General features: G+C 43.5%; 1 protein-coding gene across 2 annotated transcripts in view; it reads left to right on the forward strand.

Annotated features, from left to right (window-relative positions):
- DOCK5 (dedicator of cytokinesis 5) overlaps positions 1–23,601 on the forward strand; it is a 241,877-nt gene that overhangs the window by 212,519 nt on the left and 5,757 nt on the right. For both annotated transcript variants that reach the window (XM_033228969.1, XM_033228960.1), the window contains exons 41-48: positions 4,388–4,529; positions 5,521–5,602; positions 7,458–7,542; positions 8,411–8,497; positions 11,154–11,330; positions 15,530–15,613; positions 16,548–16,685; positions 19,179–19,345. In XM_033228969.1, coding sequence (XP_033084860.1) covers positions 4,388–4,529; positions 5,521–5,602; positions 7,458–7,542; positions 8,411–8,497; positions 11,154–11,330; positions 15,530–15,613; positions 16,548–16,685; positions 19,179–19,345 — 962 coding nt within the window. The remainder of the gene's footprint in view (positions 1–4,387; positions 4,530–5,520; positions 5,603–7,457; positions 7,543–8,410; positions 8,498–11,153; positions 11,331–15,529; positions 15,614–16,547; positions 16,686–19,178; positions 19,346–23,601) is intronic.

Genomic DNA, 23,601 nt, shown 5'->3' on the forward strand with positions numbered 1-23,601 from the left:
GCCACCATGCCCAGCTTATGTCTTAATTTAAAAAAAAAAAAAGAATCAGGGTCTGGTGCAGTGGTTCACACTTGTAATCCCAGCTACTTGGGAGACTGAGGCAGGAAAATCACTTGAGCCCAGGAGGCAGAGGTTGCAGTGAGCTGAAATGGTGCCCCTGCACTCCAGCCTGGGCAACAGAGCCAGACTGTCTCAAATAAGACAAGATAAGATAAAGTCTTTCCAGGGAACCTCTATTTCAGCTGCAGTCTGAAAGGTAAGCTGGGAGTGGAGCAGGTAAAGGGAGTAGGAATAAGCATTGCAGGCAGAGGAAGCTGCAGGCAAGAGCAGGGCAGTGCCTGGGAAGGAAAGGCCAATGCGGCAGGCACAGAGAGACTGGGGTGCCGGCAGGGAGGAGGGGAGCCCTGAAGAGCCTGCACAGCCCTGGGGTTTCCTGGCGTGTTCTCTCTGCATCCTAAGAGCAGTGGGAGCTGCTACAGATTTTTCGTATTGGGAAGGTCATCTGGCTTTGGTCTCCATGGTCATCCATGGAGAATGGATGGGAGGTGCTGCAGATAAACCACTAAAAGACCATTGCAGATGTTCAGAAAAGAGATGACAGGCTAGACTCGGGATGTGGGGGTGGTGGCTTTAGAGGGAAGCGGAAAGACTAGAGTGGTGGAGATGAGGTCACAGCCATCTGATGATTGATGGGCTGTGTGGGTGAGGAAGCGAGAGTTGTCAAGAATGATTTCTGGGCTTCTGGCCTGCATCATTGGAGGGGGTAGTTGAACCATTTACTGGGACAGCAGGACCGGAAAAGGCCAGAGTCACGGAGGAGAGAATGAATTTATTCCTTGAGTAAATATTTATGAAACTCCTACCACGTACTTGGCTCTAATATAGGCATGGGAGCAGAGTCAAAACAAACCAGAATCTTGAAATTTATCAAGCTTATGTTCCAGCTTGGAGAGATCAGAAAATGAGATAAATTAATAAACTATTTAGTATGTCAGATGGCCTAGAACACTGCCTTCTACAGTGTAGTTACTCAGTAAGTATCATGGAGAAAAGGACTTAGGGAAGGGGACTAGAGAGGCACGTGTTGGGGATGGAGTTGCAATTTTAAATAGGGTAAACAAGAAAGACTTCAGAAAGAAAATGACATTTTTGCAAAAACCAGAAAAAAGTTAAAGAATAAGCCATGCAGCTATCAAGAGGATGAGCGCGGGTCCCAGACCTTGAGAAGAGCAAGTCCAAAAGCTATGAGGCTGGAGTAGTGTGTACAAGAGGGTGTATAGGAGAATGGGGTGGATGGCTGTGGGTACCGGATAGCAGAGGATCTCCTAGAGTTTTCTAAAGTGTTTGCAGAAGTTTGGTTTTGCACGTACTCAAGGGGAGGTAGATTTGGAACATCCAAAAGGCACAATTCAACTCAAGTAAAGTTACAGACAAGAGATAAAAGTTGGTGAGTTACTTATATGGAGTTAAAATAACTGTGATTGGGGATGAGATGGACCAGGCAGAGGAAAGAGAATAAAGAGTGGATGGTCTGGGACCAACCATGGTGACTCGTGCCTGTAATCCCAGCACTGGTAGGCCAAGGCGGGAGGCTTGCTTGAGCCCAGGAGTTTGAGACCAGCAGTTCAAGGCCAGCCTGGGCATCATAGCATGACCCCGTCTCTACAAAAAATTTTTTTAAAAATTAGCCAGGCATGGTAGCATGTGCTGTGGTCCTGGCTACTCAGTAGGCTGAGGCAGGAGGATTGCTTGAGGATTGGAATTAGAAGCTGCAGTGAGCTGTGATCAAGCCGCTGCACTCCAGCCTGGATGATAGAGTGAGACCCTGTCTCAAAAATAAATAAATAAATAAATAAATAAAATAAAAAATAGAGTGTAGGGTAAAAATGCAGCAGGGTCTAGTGTTAGCTCTGCTTTAATCCAGGTCAACATAAAAGAACAACCCCTGCCACATCCGTTACATATGCCTGTGTGTTGCATGAAATCAGAAATGTGACCACAGAGACAGCAGTGATTCTGTGAAATCAAGAACACCAGACTTTAAGTCAGAAGCATTCTAGTCTAAATCACCTGCTGAGCGAGTGTCTGATTTTGGTGAAATCACGTAATCACTGAGTCTTGGTTTTCTGATCCGTAATTTAGAAAAATAATGCCTACATCACAGGAAAGTTTTGAGAATTAAGTAAATAGCATATAGGAGTGCTTTATAAACTGTAAGGTAGTTTATAGATGTTAACATACCTCGAAGCGTATTTACGGTAGAATATAAAATCTTTATGAGTGTATATAACGTCAGTGCCATTCTCTTCTATGGGATATTTCCCCAAATTCAGAATATATAAAATTACGTCATCCTCTACTTCCAACCAGGTGAGATTTCTTTATCTCTCTTGTTTCTGTCAAGGGTACCACTGTTCTTCCTACTCCAAGACCACTGACTTTTTTTTTTTTTTTTTAAGAAACGGAGTCTCGCTCTGTCATCCAGGCTGAAATGCAGTGATGTAATCACAGCTGCCTGCAGCCTCGACCTCCCGGGCTCGAGCAGTTCTCCTGCCTCAGCCTCCTGAGGAGGTGGGGTTACAGGTGTTCACCACCACGCCTAGCTAATGTTTTTATTTTTTCTTAGATGTGGGGTCTCACTGTGTTGCCCAGGCTCAAAACCAGTGATCTTTGAATCAGCATCAACTCCCCTGTCTTCCTCGCCCTTCTCCCAACACCAAAGAGACAAACACTGAATGCTGTTACTTCTCCCTCTCCTGCTGTTCCTTTTCCTTCTCCCTCTCCTGCTGTTCCTTTTCCTTCTCCCTCTCCTGCTGTTCCTTTTCCTTCTCCTGCGCAGTCCAGCCTCTGAGCCTTCAGTTGGGCATAGATGCCACCGTTGGCTTACGTTGTCTACATTTCTTTCATCATGCGGCTCCCGCCTTCCAGAACCTCCAGTGAACATTCCGAGTCTTTGAAACCTCTGCCTGCCATGCGAGATCATTCATATTCTGGCTCATTCTTCCAGGCCAGGCTCATGTCTTCTCCCCGTACTCTGCTTTCCGCCCCTGGGCCTGACCCTTTCCACGTACCCGCCTGGCCCTTCTCACTCCTTCTCTTTACACTTCCTTTTCCCATTCATCTGTCTATGCCTATCTAAGGCCGGTGTCTGCTTTGAAGCCTTCTCTTTCCAGCCAAGCTAATTCTTCCTGACCTGCTTTGATTCCTTTTCTAGTTATCGTCTGCATCATACAACTAGCGTTGTATTACACTCTGATCCTTTGCCCACCATTGTTTCGCCTGAATGATGGGATATCAACAGGCTTGAGTCCCATAGATTTTTCCTAGCTTGGAAAAGTTTTATCATGTATTCCAAAAGATCCAGTAGTTTTTACTCCCTTCATTCAGTATTTGCCTGAAAAGTGTAATTGCCTTCACGGTACTTACACTATCAGGTTTACTTATTTATTTACTTGCTTCTTTTTTATTCTCTCCTCTAGAAGGTAATTCTGTGAGAGCAGGATCGCCATTGTATTCCTGTTGTCTGACTGATCTTCTGTTTGCGCAACACATATTTGTTGTATGAATGTACAAGTGAGTTTCAAAGACATTTTACAAGACAACCTAGGCCCAGGCCTTGGTTAAAAATGAATCATGTGTGGGCTACCAGTGCAAACTGCTCATTTCAAACATGGCTATGTTTGCACTTGCCCAGGCAGTCACACCTGTGAGACAAATTACTCCCATACCTGCGGCCTAGGAAATCTCTTTGGGAAAAAAATTTGATTAAAGAGATTATATTTACAGTCTAGAGTGGAGAAAATAGTATTTAATGCGGTGATTTTCTATCACTTTCAGGATTGGCTGGGGACTGTGGTACATTGCCTCTGTTCTCTGTGACTCTGTTTCTGTGCCAGAAGACGCTTCTCCTCATTCTCTTAGGCAGTGCTGTTTAAGTGCTGGTCCACAAACAGTTACTGGATTGTGATGAGATCAATAGTTTATACCTCAATGTAAATTAATGCACTTCCTTCCTTCCCTGAGAATGTCTTGCCATGAAAATATCAGCATGCTTAGTGATGTCATTGATTTACATGAGGGCACAAGTTCCTTATTTCCTTGCAGATGGGTCCAGACTGTTTGCAGACTGGCCATGGTTCTTGGGGCCACACCAGAAGCAGCACTGGGCTAAGTATTTCTTATGCCTGTGATTTAACTTCTCAAATAAACCGCAGCTCTTATAAGATATGACAGTTGCTGTCAGGCACAGACTAGATATTCAATGAGAACTTGATGGTGTGGATTGAACCTTGGCTGGGGAGCGCAATGGCTCCCTCAGTACCCGGAACTCCAGTTGCTTCTTCACTCGTCCTATTTAGTGACTTCCCTTGCTGTCTCTCACCTGCAGAATAAAATCTTCATCTACCGGGGAAAGGAGTATGAGAGGCGAGAGGACTTCAGCCTGAGGTTGCTAACCCAGTTCCCCAATGCGGAGAAGATGACCAGTACCACGCCTCCTGGGGAAGACATCAAGTCCTCCCCCAAGCAGTGTATCCTTCCTGTGGGGAATATGGCCCCGAGGCTCTTATGGCTGTGCACAGCCCCAGCTAAGCCAGAGAAGATGGGCGCTACAGTCCCTTCTCTGCAGACAGACAATCCTCTCAAGCATTCTGATGCAGGTTCCCATTCCACGTAAAATCTTTGGGACCCTCATAGCATTAGCTGGTGGTGATGACGTAACAAAAGAAGAGAGACAATAGACAAGTGATGGATATGAAATATACTTCCTAGCCAGATGGGGAGCTTAAGTGGAACATAGACTTCCTATTCTGAATTCTGGATTCTGTTGTAGACTTTGAAACAGTATCTCTGTCCTGGTGGGTTGGGGAGCTAAGACTTTCTAAGACACGATCATTAAATCAGAGCAGGAGCTCTTACCCTTGAGCTGCTTTTGAAGCCTAACTTGACCACTTACCAGCTGTGTGATGTTGGATTTTAACCTCTCTTATCCTCAGATTCTCCATCTGTGAAAAGAGAATAATAATATCCCTCTTGTAGAGTTGTTGTGTGTATTAGAGATAACATATTCAAAATACCTAGCACTGTGTCCAACTATGGCACTGGATAAACAGATGGGATCCAAAGATAAAAGCAATTCCTGTTGCCTGGGCTCTGAGTCTGGTGATTTCAGGGGATACTTGTCCCAAGAAATTGTTTGAATCCATTTCTAAGCACCTGTCCCCTGGTATTGCATTGATGTCTATTTCCCTATGGCGAGGGTTGTTTGCCAGATGTCTGACCAAAAAAAAAAAAAAAGAAAAGAAAAGAAAAGAAAGGACCCTAGGATTAATTGTAATCACTGAATAAGGCATTTCGGTGATACACAAAGGAACTTCATTTTCAATGTGGTCCTGGCATTTGGGTCAAAGGGAGTGATTGGTGCTGGTGGCATTTCTGGCTATGAAGCAGGAGGAACGTGGCCTTTGGTGTCCGACAACTTCGCGGCCCCAGCCCCTCTCTTTTCCTTAACAAGTTCCCCAGACATGCAGTGCTTCACCGTAAAGCCAGTGATGAGCTTGCCGCCCAGCTACAAGGATAAACCAGTTCCGGAGCAGATCCTAAAGTAAGTGGTTTTTCATTTAAAAAAAAAAAAAAAAAAAATCTGTGTCTAGGCACAGTGGCTCACATCTGTAATCCCAACATTTTCCGAGGCCAAGGGAGGAGTATTGCTTGAAGCCAGGAATTTGAGACCAGCCTGAGCAACAAAGTGGGGCTCTGTCTCTACAAAAAAGAGAAGTTTGTCTCTCCCTCACACTTGTTTAGAGTACATTAAAACCAAAGCCTTACATTTATTACAGTTTGCAAGACCTACTGCTATTCTTCTTTGAGTGTAAGATAAAAGCTTGCTAATACAAGGGGATGTGGGGGTTTTGTTTTCTTTAGGCAAAGGAAAATCAGAAATTTCACGCCTAGGTTTCAGTCCCCTGAGCTTTTCTTTTCACCCAAAAGCATCACAGAGGAGTGGCTGGTCCCCAGTGATGGAGGGCTCATTCCTTGTCTTGAAGAGCCAGATGCTAATAGTGTTGATAGAACTGTTATAAAACTAGACTAGGCCGGGCGCGGTGGCTCAAGCCTGTAATCCCAGCACTTTGGGAGGCCGAGACGGGCGGATCACGTGGTCAGGAGATCGAGACCATCCTGGCTAATACAGTGAAACCCCATCTCTACTAAAAAAAAAATACAAAAAAGTAGCCGGGCGAGGTGGCGGGCGCCTGTAATCCCAGCTACTCGGGAGGCTGAGGCAGGAGAATGGCGTAAACCCGGGGGACGGAGCTTGCAGTGAGCTGAGATCTGGCAACTGCACTCCAGCCTGGGTGACAGAGTGAGAGTCCGTCTCAAAAAACAAAAAAAAAAAAGACTAATGAGATCACAAACGTATGTGAGTGCATATACCTTTTTTTTTGAGACGGAGTCTTGCTCTGTCACTCAGGCTGGAGTACAGTGGCATGCATGATTGTTCAAGCAATTCTCCTGCCTCAGCCTCATGAGTAGCTGGGATTACAGGCGCATGCCGCCACACCTGGCTAATTTTTTGTATTTTAGTAGAGATGGGGTTTCACCGTGTTGCCCAGGCTGGTCTCAAACTCCTGAGCTCAGGCAGTCCGCCCACTAAGAGACAGGGTCTTGCTGTCAACTAGGCTGGCATGCAGTGGCACGATCATAGCTCACTGCAACTTCAAACTCCTGGGCTCAAGAGACCCTCCCTCCCACCTCAGCCTCCTAAGTAGCTGGGACATACACCACCACACCTGGCTGTGTGTGTGTGTGTGTGTGTGTGTGTGTGTGTGTGTGTGTTTAGATGGGATCTTTCTGTGCTGCCCAGGTTGGCTGGTCTTGAGTTCAAGTGATCCTCCCACCTCTGCCTCCCGAAGTGGTGGGATTACAGTGTGAGCCACCACACCTGGCCACATATACCTTTTAAAATTGTGTGCTGTGACTTTGGGAGGCTGAGGCGGGTGGATCTCTTGAGGTCAGGAGTTCAAGACCAGCCTGGCCAACATGGTGAAACCCCATCTGTACTAAAAATATAAAAAAATTAGCCGATCGTGGTGGTGCGTGCCTGTAATCTCAGCTACTCGGGAGGCTGAGGTAGGAGAATCACTTGAACCTGGAAAGTGCAGGCTGCAGTGAGACTCTGACTCAAAATGAATGAATAAATAAATAAATAAATATAAATAAAATAAATAAATAAAATTGTGTGCTGTGAAATAAATTCCTAAGTAATAGATAAAAGTAAGGTGTGAAATAAAATCAAATTGTGCACTTTCTCAGGCCTTCATGTGGAGGCATTATTGATTATGAGATAGCTTAGTGGATAAAACTCAGACCAGGCAGATGTGTTATAGATTTTGTTGAAGTCAAGTCGAGGAGCCGTTGTTCTAGGAGAGAAAATACAGCATTGCTTTGTCCTTCTCCAGCTACTACAGAGCCAATGAAGTGCAGCAGTTCAGATACTCCCGGCCGTTCCGGAAAGGAGAAAAGGATCCAGACAATGAATTTGCTGTGAGTTCACCCCTTTTGTCCTTTAAGAGGTAAAATTGATGGGCTGAGCACAGTGGCTCACACCTGTAATCCCAGCATTTTGAGAGGCCGAGGCCGGCGGATCACGAAGTCAGGAGATCGAGACTATCCTGGCTAACACAGTGAAACCTCATCTCTACTAAAAATACAAAAAATTAGCCAGGCATGGTGGCATGCACCTGTAGTCCCAGCTACTCGGGAGGCTGAGGCAGGAGAATTGCTTGAACCCGGGAGGCGGAGGTTGCAGTGAGCTGAGATCGCGCCACTGCACTCCAGCATGGGTGACAGCGAAACTCTGTCTCAAAAAAAAAAGGTAAAATTGGCATCCCAGGTGGAGGTCTTCCACCTACCTAACCAGCTTCCACAGGAGAAACGATGGCACCCCTGGGAGTAGAGGCTTTACCTGCTAATTACCTAGACAGCAAGTGCTAATTACCTAGACAGCCAGCTGTCATCTCCATGGAAAATGCTTGACTAGGAGTCCAGAATCTGGACTTTTCCTGGGCCTGCTGCTTATAATGACCTTGGGCTAGTCGTACCTCTCTAGACCTCACATTTCCCTCTGTAGGATGAGAAATCCCAAGTAGATTATCCCTTTCAGCTTTAAACATCCAGAATCCTTGAATTTTATGAGAAAATTTGGCTCATTCCCTGCAAGGCATTTGAGAATAGAATCTCACTTAACTGAACCAGGGAGTTTTGCTGTTTTCCCTGGGAATTGACGAACATTTCATGTTTTCCTCCTGGGAATTGATCAACATTTCATGTTTTCCTCCTGGGAATTGACCAGCAGTTCATGTTTTCCTCCTGGGAATTAACCAACATTTCATGTTTTCCTTCTTGCCACCAGACGATGTGGATTGAACGGACCACATATACGACTGCATATACCTTTCCTGGGATTCTCAAGTGGTTTGAAGTCAAACAGATTTCAACAGTGAGTCATTTGAAATTGGCACTTGGAAAAAAACTTTCTGTCTCCAAATATAATAACAGTCTTTGTTGAATTCTCTCTGCAGTTCACACCAGCTTGGCCAACCTCCTCTGGCCAACTTTGTTTTTCAAAAGAGAAATAAAAGGCATGCTTCTATAATAGAGCTCCTTTGTAAAACTGATGTGACAACACCAGCCCTAAAGGTCACTCACAGTGAATGACTCTTTTATGTCCAGAGGAGTGGTGTCTGCTCAGCGATCCTGCCAGCACCCAGAAACACTTTTGGAATGCCGCTTGGAGTTTCCTGTCAATTACATCTTCCCTCCCAAAGCCTGTTCTCGTCTTTTATTCTCCGCTAATCACATCCCCAATCACCCTAGACTCCTCCCTCTTCATCTCTCCCAAAAGCTGCTATTTTACCTGTTTAGTATTGATTAAATCTGTTTTATTTCCTACCTCCTCATTGGCCGGCCTGCCGTGCATGGCCTTCTCAGATCCAGTTACCTCACTGCCTCAGTGGGAATTCCATTAAGGAAATCTCACCATTTCATCCATTCTCATGCTTAAAGCCCTTCCATGGCCCCAAGTACCTGGAATATAAAGCCTGCCCTCCTTAGCACACACACACATGGCCTAACTCTTCTGCCCCATCTCCTAGGCAATCTATTGGAACCGTACTGCTCATCCCATGCTAATTTCAGTCCTCCATGACATTGGATCGTTTTCTCTGCCTGAAACACACTCTTGCAATTTCTGCACCTAAATAACTCCCATCAAGGTTCGGTTTAGGCACCAGCTTCTCAATGAATCCATCTCTGGAACAACCAAATTGGGTGACCTACCTGTTGTCTGTCCCCTGTGGCACCCTGGGCGTGTTTCTAACCTACCATGTTTACATGTCCTGAGACCCCACTAACACCATCAGCTCCTCCAAGCCATGAAGTACATACATCTTAATCACTTTTGTATCTGTAGTGCATAGCATGACACTTAGCCTAAAGTAGGTGTTCAAGAAATGTTTCTTGAACAAATCTGAACTGAAGTTCAATGTGTTGTAAGTCATGGCCAGGTATAGTGGCTCATGCCTGTAATCCCTGAACTTTGGGAGGCCATGGTGGGAGGATCACTTGAGCTCAGGAGTCCAAGACCACCCTGGCCAATATAGCAAGACCCCCACCTCTACAAAAAGAATAGCTGTGTGTGGTGGCATGTGCCTGTCATCCTAGCTACTTGGGAGGCTGAGGCAAGAAGATGGCTTGAGCCCAGGAGTTGGAGGTTGCAGTGAGCTATGAATAGTTGCACTGCTGCACTCCAGTCTGGTCAACTGAGTGACACCCTGTCTCTAAAAGAAAAAAAATTTAGACATTATTACTCAGTTATGGATATGATTTCTGGATGGAGACTTTTGGAATCAAGTCTGGAATAGGAGGTCATGTTGACTGATAATAGGTAAAATGAAGAGGAGATTTTTTTTTTTTTGAAACCTGATTTTGTAGACATTTCCATAGGAAGAACTCTCTGAATCTGTATTGTGTCTCATTTTCTTTTCATTCAAAATTCAGCCTGTATATTCTAATACATCCGATTATTTCTGACTTCTGATAACCATAGAATTCATACTAAGATTATGTATGGTCTGAATCCATGGCCTTCAAGATCACTTACCTCCTTTCATGGAGGAAGCATCAAACATTTTGCCAGTGGACATTCTTGGTGGTGCAGAAGTGACTCAGATCTGATATCCTGCTATTCTCTTATGGATCTTCTCAAAAGTCTCCAAGGAAGTGTTGCCTAGGAAATGATTCTTACTACAGGTCCAGTTCTTTTCTTCTCAAATATTCTGTAGACATTTCATCCATGGAATAATCATTACCATAGCTCCCATGTTTAAGTCATCATTGTACTTTGTAAGGAGATTTTAAATAACTTATTTTGTATCTTACCACTATTCCAAAAAATGGTGGTGTCCTTATAAGCTAGCAGTCCCCAATCTTTTTGACACAGGGACTGCTTTCCTGGAAGACAATTTTTCTGTGGACCTGGGGTGGGAAGGTCGGGGGTATTGGGGGATAGGGGATGGTTTGGGGATGATTCAAGCACATTACATTTATTGTGCACTGTATTTGTATTATTAGTATATTGTAATACATAATGAAATAATTATCATGTGGAATCAGTGGGAGCTCTGAACTTGTTTTCCCGCAACTAGAGAGTCCCTTCTAGAGGTGATGGGAGACAGTGACAGATCATCAGGCATTAGATTCTCATAAGATGGGTGCAACCTAGTTAGAGCCCTCGCACGTGCAGTTCGTGATAGAGTTTGCACTGCTATGAAAATCTAATACCACCACTGATCTGACAGCAGGCGGAGCTCAGGTTGTAATGCGAGTGATGGGGAATGGCTGTAAATACAGATGAGGCTTCCCTCACTTACCTGCCGCTCACCTCTGGTTGTGTGGCCCGTTTCCTAATAGGCCACGGACGGATACTGGCCTGGGATTTTGGGACCCCTGCTATAAGACTAACCTTGACAAGCAAATCTTCCCTTTTCTGTAGCTTGTGGATATTTTATACCTCTTCAAGGGAAGAGTTAAACTTTTTTCACTCTTTACTTGGAGCTGACAAGTGTCCTTTTTCTCCCATGTGCTCTGTCACTCAGGAGGAGATCAGTCCTCTGGAGAATGCCATCGAAACCATGGAGCTGACCAATGAAAGGATCAGCAACTGTGTTCAGCAGCACGCCTGGGACCGGTCCCTCTCTGTGCACCCCCTCTCCATGCTGCTCAGTGGCATCGTGGACCCGGCGGTCATGGGGGGCTTCTCCAACTATGAAAAGGTTCGCTTGGTCCCAGAACCCCTAGGGATTCACAGACCTGCGTGTCTGTGTGCCTTCCTCTGTGCCATCTGCCACCAACAAATTCATTTCCTACAGCTGCTCTAAGAAATGTTCACTTTCCCTTCTGGCAAGTAAAGTGAATGAAACAGTTGTCCCTGACTTCTTAGAGACTATCTGCAACCCAGCTGGTATAGTACATTGCCTAGTAAAGTGTCACAGAAAAAAACCCAACATGCCTCTGGTCAAAGCACCTGTTATTCTGTCTCCCCTGAGGGTTATACATGCTAATGGGTAGACCCTGGAACCCAGGATGCACTGGAAATGGAGCAGCATCTCTGGGGATGGCAGAGCCACACTCTCTTTAGAGTTAGCTTCTAGGGGCCAGACCCAGTGCTTCACACCTGTAATCCCAGGACTTAGGGAGGCCGAGGTGAGTGCATCACTTGAGGTCAGGAGCTCAAGACCATCTTGGCCAACATGGTGATACCCCGTCTCTACCAAAAATACAAAAATTAGCCAGGCATGGTGGTATGCGCCCGTAGTCCGAGCTGCTCAGGAGGCTGAGGCACGAGAATCACTTTTAACCCTGGAGGCAAAGGTTGCAGTAAGCAGAGATTGGGCCACTGCACTCCAGCCTGGGCGGCAGAGTTAGCTTCTAGGAGCCCCGCCTGACCTGGCGTGCCAGAGGTTGTGTGAACAACTGATGGCCCTGACTCTACAATTAAATTAGTTCAACTAAGTGTTCTTAGTTGAGACATGAAAGCAGTACTCAGCACAATTTAATCCATGGCATAGGTTTAGGATGTAACAGCATTTAAAATACACATCATGGATTCAGTGTATGTTAAGTATAATGGTGGCAGAATTTTTCATTGCTGTGTTATGTTTTCAGTGGCTAAATATTTTTTGAATATAAACTATTTGGATCTAAATCACCATTTGGCAAGGACACCCCTGTGGAGCCGCCTGGAGACTGGGTAGAAATTAAAGGAGCCAGAGGGGAAGGGTGAGCGCCATTAACTGTGTGGCACTCTTGTGTCCGTGTGTGTGTGTGTGTGTGTGTGTCCTGGGAAGAGCAGGAACTTTGCACTTAGTTGCTCCCAGGACTCAATTCTGGCTTCCCATTGGCCACTGTGTGCTCCTGCCAACATGCTTCACCTCTCTGAGCTCCGTATGTCTGCAAAGTGAGAAGAATGCCTAACTTGGCCAGGCACATTGGCTCATGCCTGTAATCCCAGCACTTTGGGAAGCCGAGGCAGGAGAATCACCTGAGGCCAGGAGATCAAGACCAGCCTGGCAAACTTGGCGAAACCCTGTCTCTAATAAAAATATTTTTAAAAATTAGCTGGGCATGATGGCGGGCGCCTGTAATCTCAGGTACTGGAGAGGCTGAGGCACGAGAATTGCTTGAACCCGGGAGGCGGAGGCTGCAGTGAACCAAGATTGCACCACTGAACTCCAAGCCTGGGCGACAGAACAACACTCCATCTTAAAAAAAAAAAAGGAAAAGAAAAGAAAAGGAAAATGCCTGACTTACAAGATAGATCACAGGATGGATGGGAAGATTAAGGGAGACCTCCTGTATAGAAGAAACATCAGACAGTGCTTGGCATAGAGTTGAGGCTTCACCAGTGTTGGTTTTCTTCCTGCCTCCTCCTGCCTACTTGAAGCAGACAGTGTAATTGGAATGTTCTTCATGGATGGTGACGTCTATGCTCTGTGGCTGCCACTATAATCATCTTCTTTCTTGTCCGTTTTCTCAGCCTCTCAGCCTTCTCTAGCCTTATTATATTCAGCAGCTGGGAAAGACTCAACAGCAGAGACAAATTCTAGTTTGTCCATGTTAGGAGCCGTAATAATATCCAGTGTTACAATGGCAGTCCATATAAAAATAGGATCTAATATACAATACTTTTTAATTACTGTGATGCTTTCAGTGTGTACTTTTTCATATGTACTCTTTGGTACTAATCTTCGTATATTTTTTCCAAGTATTAATTTTTACAGAATACCCCCAATCACAGATTTATATACGCCAATATCTGTGAATGATACATAATGTCATATGAAGTTTTTCCAGTGTAACAGCATTCTAATTAAAATGAACAAAAAGCAAGGATAAATACATACATATGTACATACATTTCAGGACCTTTGGCTTAAAATACTAATGTATTCATTTAGTTAATATGTATGACTGCACATTGCTAAACGTAAGAAAAAGGTAAACTCGTTAATCACCATGATGTATTACAATCAGTTGGGAAGCCCATCATTACATATTTGGTGTAGGTGAACTATTCTAATCCAGCTCTTTATTCATCACCAAAGTGATAAGAGCAAAGGAGCTGTGTGCTGTAATTTATCTCCTCTTTCTGTTCTGAGGCAGAACTCTGCTAGAAAAATGAATTTCAGGCACTCTGCTCCAGTGTTCCCTGATCTAACGAATACTTTGGGAACTTCCATGTATTCTACCATTTAGCCAAAAAAAAAAAAAGTTATAACTTTCAAAAATTTCAAGTGCTTGTATTTGAAAGGTAAAAGTCAGTGAAAACTTAAGTAAATACTCCTTTTTCATTTTTGCTGACAGTCCCTCTGAATACGATCCTGGCTAGAACGAGCTGTTTTGCTAATGTATTATATGGTCATGCTTCTTTTTGTGATAATTGTTCCATGTATATTCATATTCACTGTTGTATTAGTTTGCTAGGGCTGCTGTAACAAAGTTCTCCAAACTGGGTGGCTTAAAACAACAAAAACTTCTTGTTTCACTGTTCTATGAGCAAGAAGTCTGAAATCAAGATGTCACAGTGTTGGTTCCTTCCAAGGATGTGTGAAAGAACGTTCCATGTCTCTCTTCCTGGCTCCTGGTGTCTTCTTGGTGCTCCATGACTTGAGGCTGCTCCTGCGTGGCTTGTCGATGGCCATCTTCTTGCATCTCTTCACATAGTGTTCTCCCAGTGTTTGCACTTCTGTCTCCAAATTTCCCCTTTTTATAAGGACATCAGTCATATGGGCTTAAGGGCCCATCCTACTCCAGTATGTATGACCTTCTCTTAACTCATTAAATCTGCAACAGCCCTGCTTCCAAATAGGGTCACATTCTGAGGTACCAGGCATTAGGACTTCAACATAGGAAGTTTGGGGGGACATAAGTCAACCCTTGATGTCTGCTTGCAAGGTAGGCTTTGCACATACTTTCTTTGCCACCCAAAATGGGCCATTCACTTTTGTAAGTCTGTCGTGTCGTTCCAGGAGCTCTTGGTTTTATATAATGGAAGGTTTGGCTTTCATGGCATTAACGCAGAAGACTGAAGGGGAGTCTGAAGGCTGGTCTTTGAAAGCACTTTCAGAAATGAATGTTAAGGTCTGGGAAGAAAATATGTCACTCCTATTTTCGACCCTGTTGGAAACGTTTGCTGCGAACTTCTGTTTCTCTTTCCTGATGAATTCTATCTTTAAAACAGTACCCTATATAAGGCCTGTGTTTGGAATTTAAGTTGAGGTCTTATTTACCTGTTATAGGGACTTAGCTGGGGGGTCTTGAGTGTTTACTGATGAGAATGGTGCTGATATGTACTAATAAGGGCAACCAGAATTTAATATTTTTGAAATGTCTTCACATCTATATCTCACTTTCTTTTTAAAATAGCGTTTGGGATAGGGGATTAGTAAGAAAGTGCAGATATTAACTTTCACTTAATATAGGAAAAAAGCGTAATACAGCCAATATCACGGAAGAGCAGAAAACCTGTCACCTCCATCTCCTGTTTTTAAACTTTTTACTCTTTCCCTTATACTATCTGTGCACTTAATTTAATGGTTAGCCTTGAGATATTGCCATTTCACCTTTGCTTTGTTCTTTGGGAAAGTTATTTTAATGAATGACATTTTGCTTTGTTGATGATGATTATTTGATGTGTGTGTGTGTGTGGTGTGTGTGTGTGTGTGTGTGTGGTGGGCTGGTGACTGTCAAGAATGTAGTCTTGCTAAGAATTTGCTAATAAAGGAAAGACCACACAATAGCACATACTTTTTTGCATTGCCCAACGTAGTATAAGCGCTATCCCAGGAAAGGGATGCATTTTTAGTTAGATACACCTGGTTCTTCAGCACAGGACACATGTTTCACCCTTCCAGGCTTTCCTGCACAGATAGGAATGTGTTCTAATTAATACTTGCATATGTTCTGCTTTTAGGCTTTCTTTACAGAAAAGTACTTGCAGGAGCATCCTGAAGACCAGGAGAAGGTTGAGCTGCTAAAGCGACTAATAGCATTACAGGTATAGGACATGTTTCCTCTACACTCCTGGGGAGGGCACAGTGTAGGACACCCTTTATTCTCCAGGGCTTACGTCTACAAGCCCACTCAGCGTTACTTGTCTTTCCTTTTTAACCATTGTGGAACCCCCACCTATCTATGTATTTGTTTCCTTGGCCAGCAGTTAAACTGCCCAGGGTTGACGGAGCCCTCTTAAAGCTGAGATCAAAGTTCATCAGTTGGGGCCCCGGGCACAGTGGCTCATGCCTGTAATCCCAGCACTTTGGGAGGCCGAAGTGGGTGGATCACCTGAGGTCAGGAATTTCAGACCAACCTGGCCAACATAATGAAACCACATCTCTACTAAAAATACAAAATTAGCCAGGCACGGTGGTATATGCCTGTAATCCCAGCTACTCGGGAGGCTGAGGCAGGAGAATCATTTGAACCCAGGAGGCAGAGGTTGCAGTGAGCCGAGATCATGCCACAGCACTCCAGCATGGGCAACAGAGCGAGACTCCATCTCAAAAAAAAAAAAAAAAAAAAAAATTCCATTGGTTTCCTGGCAAGCATTTCCAGTTAAGAGATGTGGGCCTCATTTTTTTTCTCAAGACTTCAGTGGGCAGTGGTAGAAAGCATCACTACAAAATTTGGTCTGAGACTTAAACTTATCAGTTGCTCATCCACAGAAGTGCCCCAGGGCTCTGTTAGATTTGCCTCATCCCACAGCCCTTCCCCAGTTTAGGGCTAACCTGTATTCTTGGTGTGCACATTTTCTCACATCATTGACCAAAGTCCATCCAGTCCAGAAGCCCTACACTGAGAAGTGACCTTCCTCTTATCCAATACTATGTCTACCAGTTTACCTTTCCACCCCATCCTTCCCTTCCCCAACTAAATCAAAACAATCCCTCTTCCTGAGGCACGTTTCACTCCTTTTTTGCCCTTGTTTCCAGATGCCTCTGCTAACGGAAGGGATCCGCATCCATGGGGAGAAACTGACAGAGCAGCTGAAGCCGCTGCATGACCGGTTGTCTTCTTGCTTCCGGGAACTCAAGGAGAAAGTAGAAAAGCACTATGGGGTTATAACACTGGTAAGCATGATCTAAGTGGCCTTCACACCTTTTTCTAGGCTCCGTGACCTTTTATGACACTGACTCGTTTTTCAGATGCCAAATGAGTTGTAATATCTCAGCTATGACATGGAAATAGTGAGGCTGGTGGGAGAGAGCGTGTTCCCCTCTTGGTGACCTTGAACAGTCCTTGTGCTGGACAGAGGTTCTCCAACTTGAACAACTATCACAACCACCCAGAGGGATTGTGAAAATACAGATGGCTGAGCCATCATAACCCCGGAGTTTTTGATTCCATAGATCTGGGGGTGGGGCCCAAGTATTTGTAATTCTGAGAAGTTCCCAGGTGATATTGATGCCGCTGGTCTGGGGACAACACTTTGAGAACCACTGTACTAGAAATCAGGCCAGGTGCAGTGGCTCACGGCTGTAATCCCAGCACTTTGGGAGGCCAAGGAGGGCTGATCGCTTGCGGTCGCGAGTTCGAGACCAGCCTGGCCAACATGGTGGAACCCCATCTCGACTAAAAATACAAAAAAAATTAGCTGGGCGTAATGGCGGGCACCTGTAGTCCCAGCTACTCAGGAGGCTGATGCAAGATAATTGCTTGTACCCAGGAGGGGGAGATTTCAGTGAGCCGAGATCACAGCAGTACACTCCAGCCTGGGCGAAAGAGCGAGACTCTATCTCAAAACAAACAAACAAACAAAAAAACCAAAATAACCCAAAGTTTTCTGAATCCTAGACACTGGTTAGTTTTGTCCTGTCTGGCCAAATTCTTATATTTTTTCCTAATCTTAGAAATAGTATCTATTTTGATGAAAAGTGTACGGTTTTCCCGCCTTTGAAGGGAAGAAGGAATTGTGAATTACATTTCATATGTATGTAGCTGCTTTCATAATTGTTTTTGACGAGTTCCTCACAGCTGCAATTTTCTTTTCTCCTCCTGAGCAGTTCAGTGGATAGTGCACGTACTAACCTTTTCTCTCCAGCGGGTAATGGTGTAATACATTCTAGCTTTACTTATCTGCATTTTTTTCTTTGAATTCATCCTGTTCTCTTTAATGGTCTTATTCTTTTTGTTTTGTTTTTCTTTTTGAGACAGGATCTCCCTTTGTCACCCAGGCTGAAGTGCAGTGCATGATCACAGCTCACTGCAGGCTTCACTTCCCAGGCTCAAGCCATCCTCCCACCTCAGCCTCCTGAGTAGCTGGAACTACAGGTGTGCTCCACCACAGCCAGCTAATTTTTATTTTTTATTTATTTATTTATTTTTTTGAGACGGAGTCTTGCTCTGTCACCCAGGCTGGAGTGCAGTGGCACGATCTCAGCTCACTGCAAGCTCCGCCTCCCAGGTTCACGCCATTCTCCTGCCTCAGCCTTCCGAGTAGCTGAGACTACAGGTGCCCGTCACCATGCCTGGCTAATTTTTTGTATTTTTAGTAGAGATGGGGTTTCACCGTGTTAGCCAGGATGGTCTCAATCTCCTGACCTCGTGATCTGCGTGCCTCGGCCTCCCAAAGTGCTGGGATTACAGGTGTGAGCCACTGGGTGCGGCCCACACCCAGCTAATTTTTAAAACTTTTTTGTAGAGATAAGGTCTCGCTATGTTGCCCAGGCTGGCCTCCAACTCCTGGACTCAAGCGATCCTCCTGCCTCAGCCTCCCAAAATGCCAGGATTACAGGTGTAAGCCAGCATGCCCAGCCCTTTCATGGTCTTATTCTTAAACCCCTTATTTTCACATTATTTCCTCAAACCAAAGCTCTGAGTTTCTTCTCATGTTCTTTTCTCCCCTATTCCTGTCTGCCAACCTTCAGTACAGTTTCCTCCAGGGTATCTTTTTGACCGTGTCTTTCAGCCATTAAGTGTTCAGTCCTGCCATCTTCCTAAGATTGTGCCTCCTAACCTGCTGCTACTTAAGAGTTTTTCTAGGAGCATTTGTCTTTTGCACACACATTCCTAGACAGCAAAGACTATGTCTTGGATTTAATGAGCTTAGTCATTGTTAGAATTAGGCCAATATTAGTGAGTCAGTTTCATATGGTGGCATCTAGGGGTAATCCTACTGGTGACATTTCTAGAGAATGTAGGATTCACCAGGTTAAGCTGCACATCTACAGTGTCAATCTAAAAATTTTCTCTTACCCCAATATTCCATGTTTTAAAAGACTGAAAGAAGTTAAGCTGGGGAAGCAGACGGAAGGTTTTGCTATTTATTGAAGAGTGTGAAGCACATCTTAATTTTTTCCTTTCTCATGTAGGTAGCAGAAAATTATGACAACTTTGTCTCTAGTCTTAGAATCAGGGAGGTTTAATCTAAGTTGTACCTATAGCTAACAATATCAGTATGTGCAATATTTAACAATAGAGGCAGCACAGGCACCAACCAGTCAGAATGGGGTGCCAGCCAATACAGATGGGTACTGGTTAGCCACAAGCAAACAGGGCAGCTGGGCAAGTTCACAGGGGCTGGATGCCAGGCCCGCTAACCATGTGGAGTCATATGTTTTCAGCCACCCAACTTGAGGGAGAGGAAGCAAAGCCGCACGGGGTCTGTTGTGCTGCCCTACATCATGTCTTCCACTCTGCGGAGGCTGTCCATCACCTCAGTCACGTCCTCTGTGGTTTCCACCTCTTCAAACTCATCTGACAATGCTCCTTCCAGACCAGGATCTGATGGGTAAGGGTTTGATCTTTCATCTGCAGGAAGGGTGGGGTAACGCCTTCATGATGTTTGCCTTTAGCCACGCATCACTCCTTTGAGAACAATAGCCTTTGGGTCATTCTCATTGTCTTCCTCATGAGGAATGTCATGATTAGCAAAATAATACCAACAGTTACTAAAAATGAAAAATGACCCAAAAAAATCACCCACAATACCACACTATTACATACCTATAGTCATTACCTATTTTTTCATCATTTCCATTTTAAAAGCTAAATTTTTATATTATGAATAGGTTTTATAATCACCTGACATGAAATTCCAAAAGTACCAAATGATATATCACAAAAAATCTCCCTTTATTCCCAGACTTCCCACTACAGTAGAATCCCTGCGGTAGCCCCACCCCCAGAGCCAAATGATACTAACATTCAGGTTCTTGGTACCCCCATGGCCGCTCTTTATAGGTTCACAAACATTGCCTAATTATATCTTCTTCCCCACACTTTTTTTATATGAATGGTAGAATTTGCTTTTTTCATTTACTATTATATCTTGAAACTCATTCCATTTCAGAACATAAAAAGTCCCCTCTTTATGTTTTCTGTAGCTATAGATATATCATTGTATGTATGTGGCATGGTACAGATTGAGTATTCCTCATCCAGAATGCTTGGGGCCAGAAGTGTTTTTTTTTTTTTTTTTTTTTTTTTGAGACGGAGTCTTGCTCTGTCGCCGGGGCTGGAGTGCAGTGGCCGGATCTCAGCTCACTGCAAACTCCGCCTCCCGGGTTCACGCCATTCTCCTGCCTCAGCCTCCCGAGTAGCTGGGACTACAGACGCCCGCCACCTCGCCCGGCTAGTTTTTTGTATTTTTTAGTAGAGACGGGGTTTCACAGTATTCGCCAGGATGGTCTCGATCTCCTGACCTCGTGATCCGCCCGTCTCGGCCTCCCAAGTGCTGGGATTACAGGCTTGAGCCACCGCGCCCGGCCCAGAAGTGTTTTGAATTTCGGAATGTTTTAGTATTTTTGGATATTTGCGTTATACCAGTTCAGCATCCCTAATCCAAAAACCCCAAATCTGAAAAGTTCCAGTAAGCATCTCCTTTGAGCGTCATGTCAGCATTCAAATGTGTCACATTTTGGAGCATTTTGGATTTTGGATTTTGGGGTTAGGGATATTCAACCTGTATATTTCTACCAGTGCTTACTGGTAGAAATTCAGTTGCTTTCAGTCTTATTACTTATTACTGTTCCTTCAGTGTGACAATGAATGATCTTAAACACAAGTTATTTTGTACATATACAACTATATCAATATGGGAAAAATCTCGTATATGAAATTGCTCTGTCAAAGATGTATATTTGCAATTTTGAAAATTATTCCTAAACTGACTTCCATAAAGATTATAGCAGTTTACACTCCCACCAGCAACACACAGGAATGCCTAGTTACTTATACCCTAACTACCAAACTGTACCCTTAGTCTTTTTAAATTTTACCAATCTGATAGGTGGAAAATATTTTCTTGTATAGTGTTTTGTTTGTTTGTTTTTTGGTTTTTGTTTATTTCTCATTTTGCCTGAAGTTGAACATCTTTTCATTTGTTTATGTTTTATTTTCTGTGACCTGTGGTCAAATACTTTTTTCTGTTTAATTGTTGGCCCTTTGTCTGTGAAATGAGTTGAAATGTTTTCTCCTAATTTCTCCTTTATCTTTTGACTTCTAATTTGTTGCTTCTAATTTTTTATTGAGTTGCACTGATTTTTTTATGTAGTCATATAATCAATCTTTTATTTTATGGCTTCTGGATTTTATTTCACAGTTAAAGGCCTTTCCCACTGTAAGATAACAAAAAAAGGTACTGTTTTTTTCATTGACTTTTAGGGTTTCATTATTCACCATTTTGTCTGTAATCCTTTAGAATTTATTCTAATATAAGATGTTAGGTATGGAGCCAACATTTTTATTTCCGAATGGCTACTCAATTCTTCTTATAACATTTAGTGAACACGTCATTTTTTTTGAAATATCAATCTTATAAAAAATCAAATTTCCACATACTCTTCAGTCTGTGGACTTTCCTTTTTTCTATTTCTTGGATTTACCTGTCTACTCATGCATCAGTACTATGCAATCTTAATTATTGTAGATATAAAACATTTTTTATTTCCTAATACTCCTTTTCAGAATTTAATCTGGCTCGTGTTGCTCATTGCTCACTGTTGGATTAACTTGTCTAGAATCCTGTTGCTGTTTTTGTTAGGATCATGTTACATGTATGGACTAACTTGAGGAAGACTGATGGCTTTTTGATGCTGAGGCTTCCTTGCCAGAAACATAAAATGCCTTTCCGTATGTTCAAATTTAAAATATTTGAAAGGAGTTAATTTATAGTCATATTCTTTCTGCTAAGATTACTATTTTTCAATAATATATTGCTAAAGTACTGGAAACTTTTCTTTGTTTTTATTTACTTATTTATTTGAGACCGAGTCTCGCTCTGTCGCCCAGGCTGGAGTGCAGTGGCGAGATCTCCCCTCACTGCAAGCTCCGCCTCCCAGGTTTATTTATGCCATTCTCCTGCCTCAGCCTCCCGAGTAGCTGGGACTACAAGCGCCCACCACCACGCCTGGCTAATATTTTGTATTTTTAGTAGAGACAGGGTTTCACCCTATTAGCCAGGATGGTCTCAATCTCCTGACCTTGTGATCCACCCACCTCAGCCTCCCAAAGTGCTGAGATTACAGGCGTGAGCCACAGCACCTGGCCAAGTACTGGAAACTTTTAAAAGAAAACAATGCTTTATTACTTTATCACTCAAAGATAACCACTGTTAAAGTTCAGTTATATAATACCAAAAAGGTATGTTTATGTTTTATACAAGTGGAAAAGCATTGCGTCTGTCATTTGGTGGCCTACTGCTTAATTTAATATAGGTGATGAATATTTATACATCATTAAGTATTTAAAATAGTGTTGACTGTAAGTTATCAGTTGACTCACCTTTTCACAAATGTTTAATTCCATAATACAATAATTACATCATAAAAATAACCTTCCTTAATGCCACCCTACCTGGAAATCAAATATGTAGTATTTCTTAAATTATACATCCTATAGATATAGTTTGGTACTTTGCTGTTCCTTCTCATCTTATTATTATAAGCACTTTTCATGTTGCTATGTAATCTTTATTTATGTATGTATTTTTTTTGAGACGGAGTCTCCCTCTTTTGCCCAGGCTGGAGTGCAGTGGTGCAATCTTGGCTCACTGCAACCTCTGCCTCCTGGGTTCACGCCATTCTCCTGCCTCAGCCTCCCGAGTAGCTGGGACTACAGGCACCCACCACCACGCCTGGTGAATTTTTGTATTTTTGGTAGGGAAGGAGTTTCACCATACTGTCCAGACTGGTCTCGAACTCCTGACCTCATGATCTGCCCACCTCGGCCTCTCAAAGTGGTAGTATTACAGGCGTGAGCCACCATGCCCGGCCGTGTCATCTTTATTGTCAGCTTTTACCATCATTTTTTATGGCAATAGACATTGCATCATACAAATGTGCCGTGATTAATTCTTCTCCTACTATAGAATATTTAAGCTGCATCCTTCTTTCTAAACAATTAACCATAAAACTTCATTATATATTTTAATACAAAAATATGTAACTTGTATCAGTATGAAATATATTTTCATTAAAAACTGTAGCAAACATATTTGTATATGTAGCTTTCCTATTAGCATGCATTGTGGAAGTGCTGGGATTTAGATTACTACATTCTAGTAGTATGTAGTTTGTGGGTAGGATTTGAACACAGGCTATCTGGCTCCAGAGTTGTGCTATTACCCACTACATAAAACTGCCTGTTGAATCTCTTAAACATTCTGTCTTTGCCTATACATTGAATTAATACCTTCTCTTCCTGGGATAACATACTCATATTTTCGTCCAGTCACCTGATGGTCTTGTTTCTATGTATTAACACCTTGAGATGTTTGTTCAGTTGTAATTGAAAATTTAGATTTAGAATCTGAGAGTGAAGTCATCGGTCAAGAGTAGGTTGAGGAGGCCAGGCACGGTGGCTCGTGCCTCTAGCCTTAGCACTTTGGGAGGGCCGAGGTAGAAGGATCACTTGAGCCCAGGAGTTTGAGATCAGCCTGGGCAACATGGTGAAACCCTATCCCTACTAAAAAAACACAAAATTTAGCCAGGCATGGTGGCACACACCTGTAGTCCCAGCTACTCAGAAGTCAAGGTTATAGTGATC

This window comes from Trachypithecus francoisi, unplaced genomic scaffold, assembly GCF_009764315.1.
Source record: "Trachypithecus francoisi isolate TF-2019V2 unplaced genomic scaffold, Tfra_2.0 Contig01440, whole genome shotgun sequence".
Lineage (NCBI taxonomy): Eukaryota > Metazoa > Chordata > Mammalia > Primates > Cercopithecidae > Trachypithecus > Trachypithecus francoisi.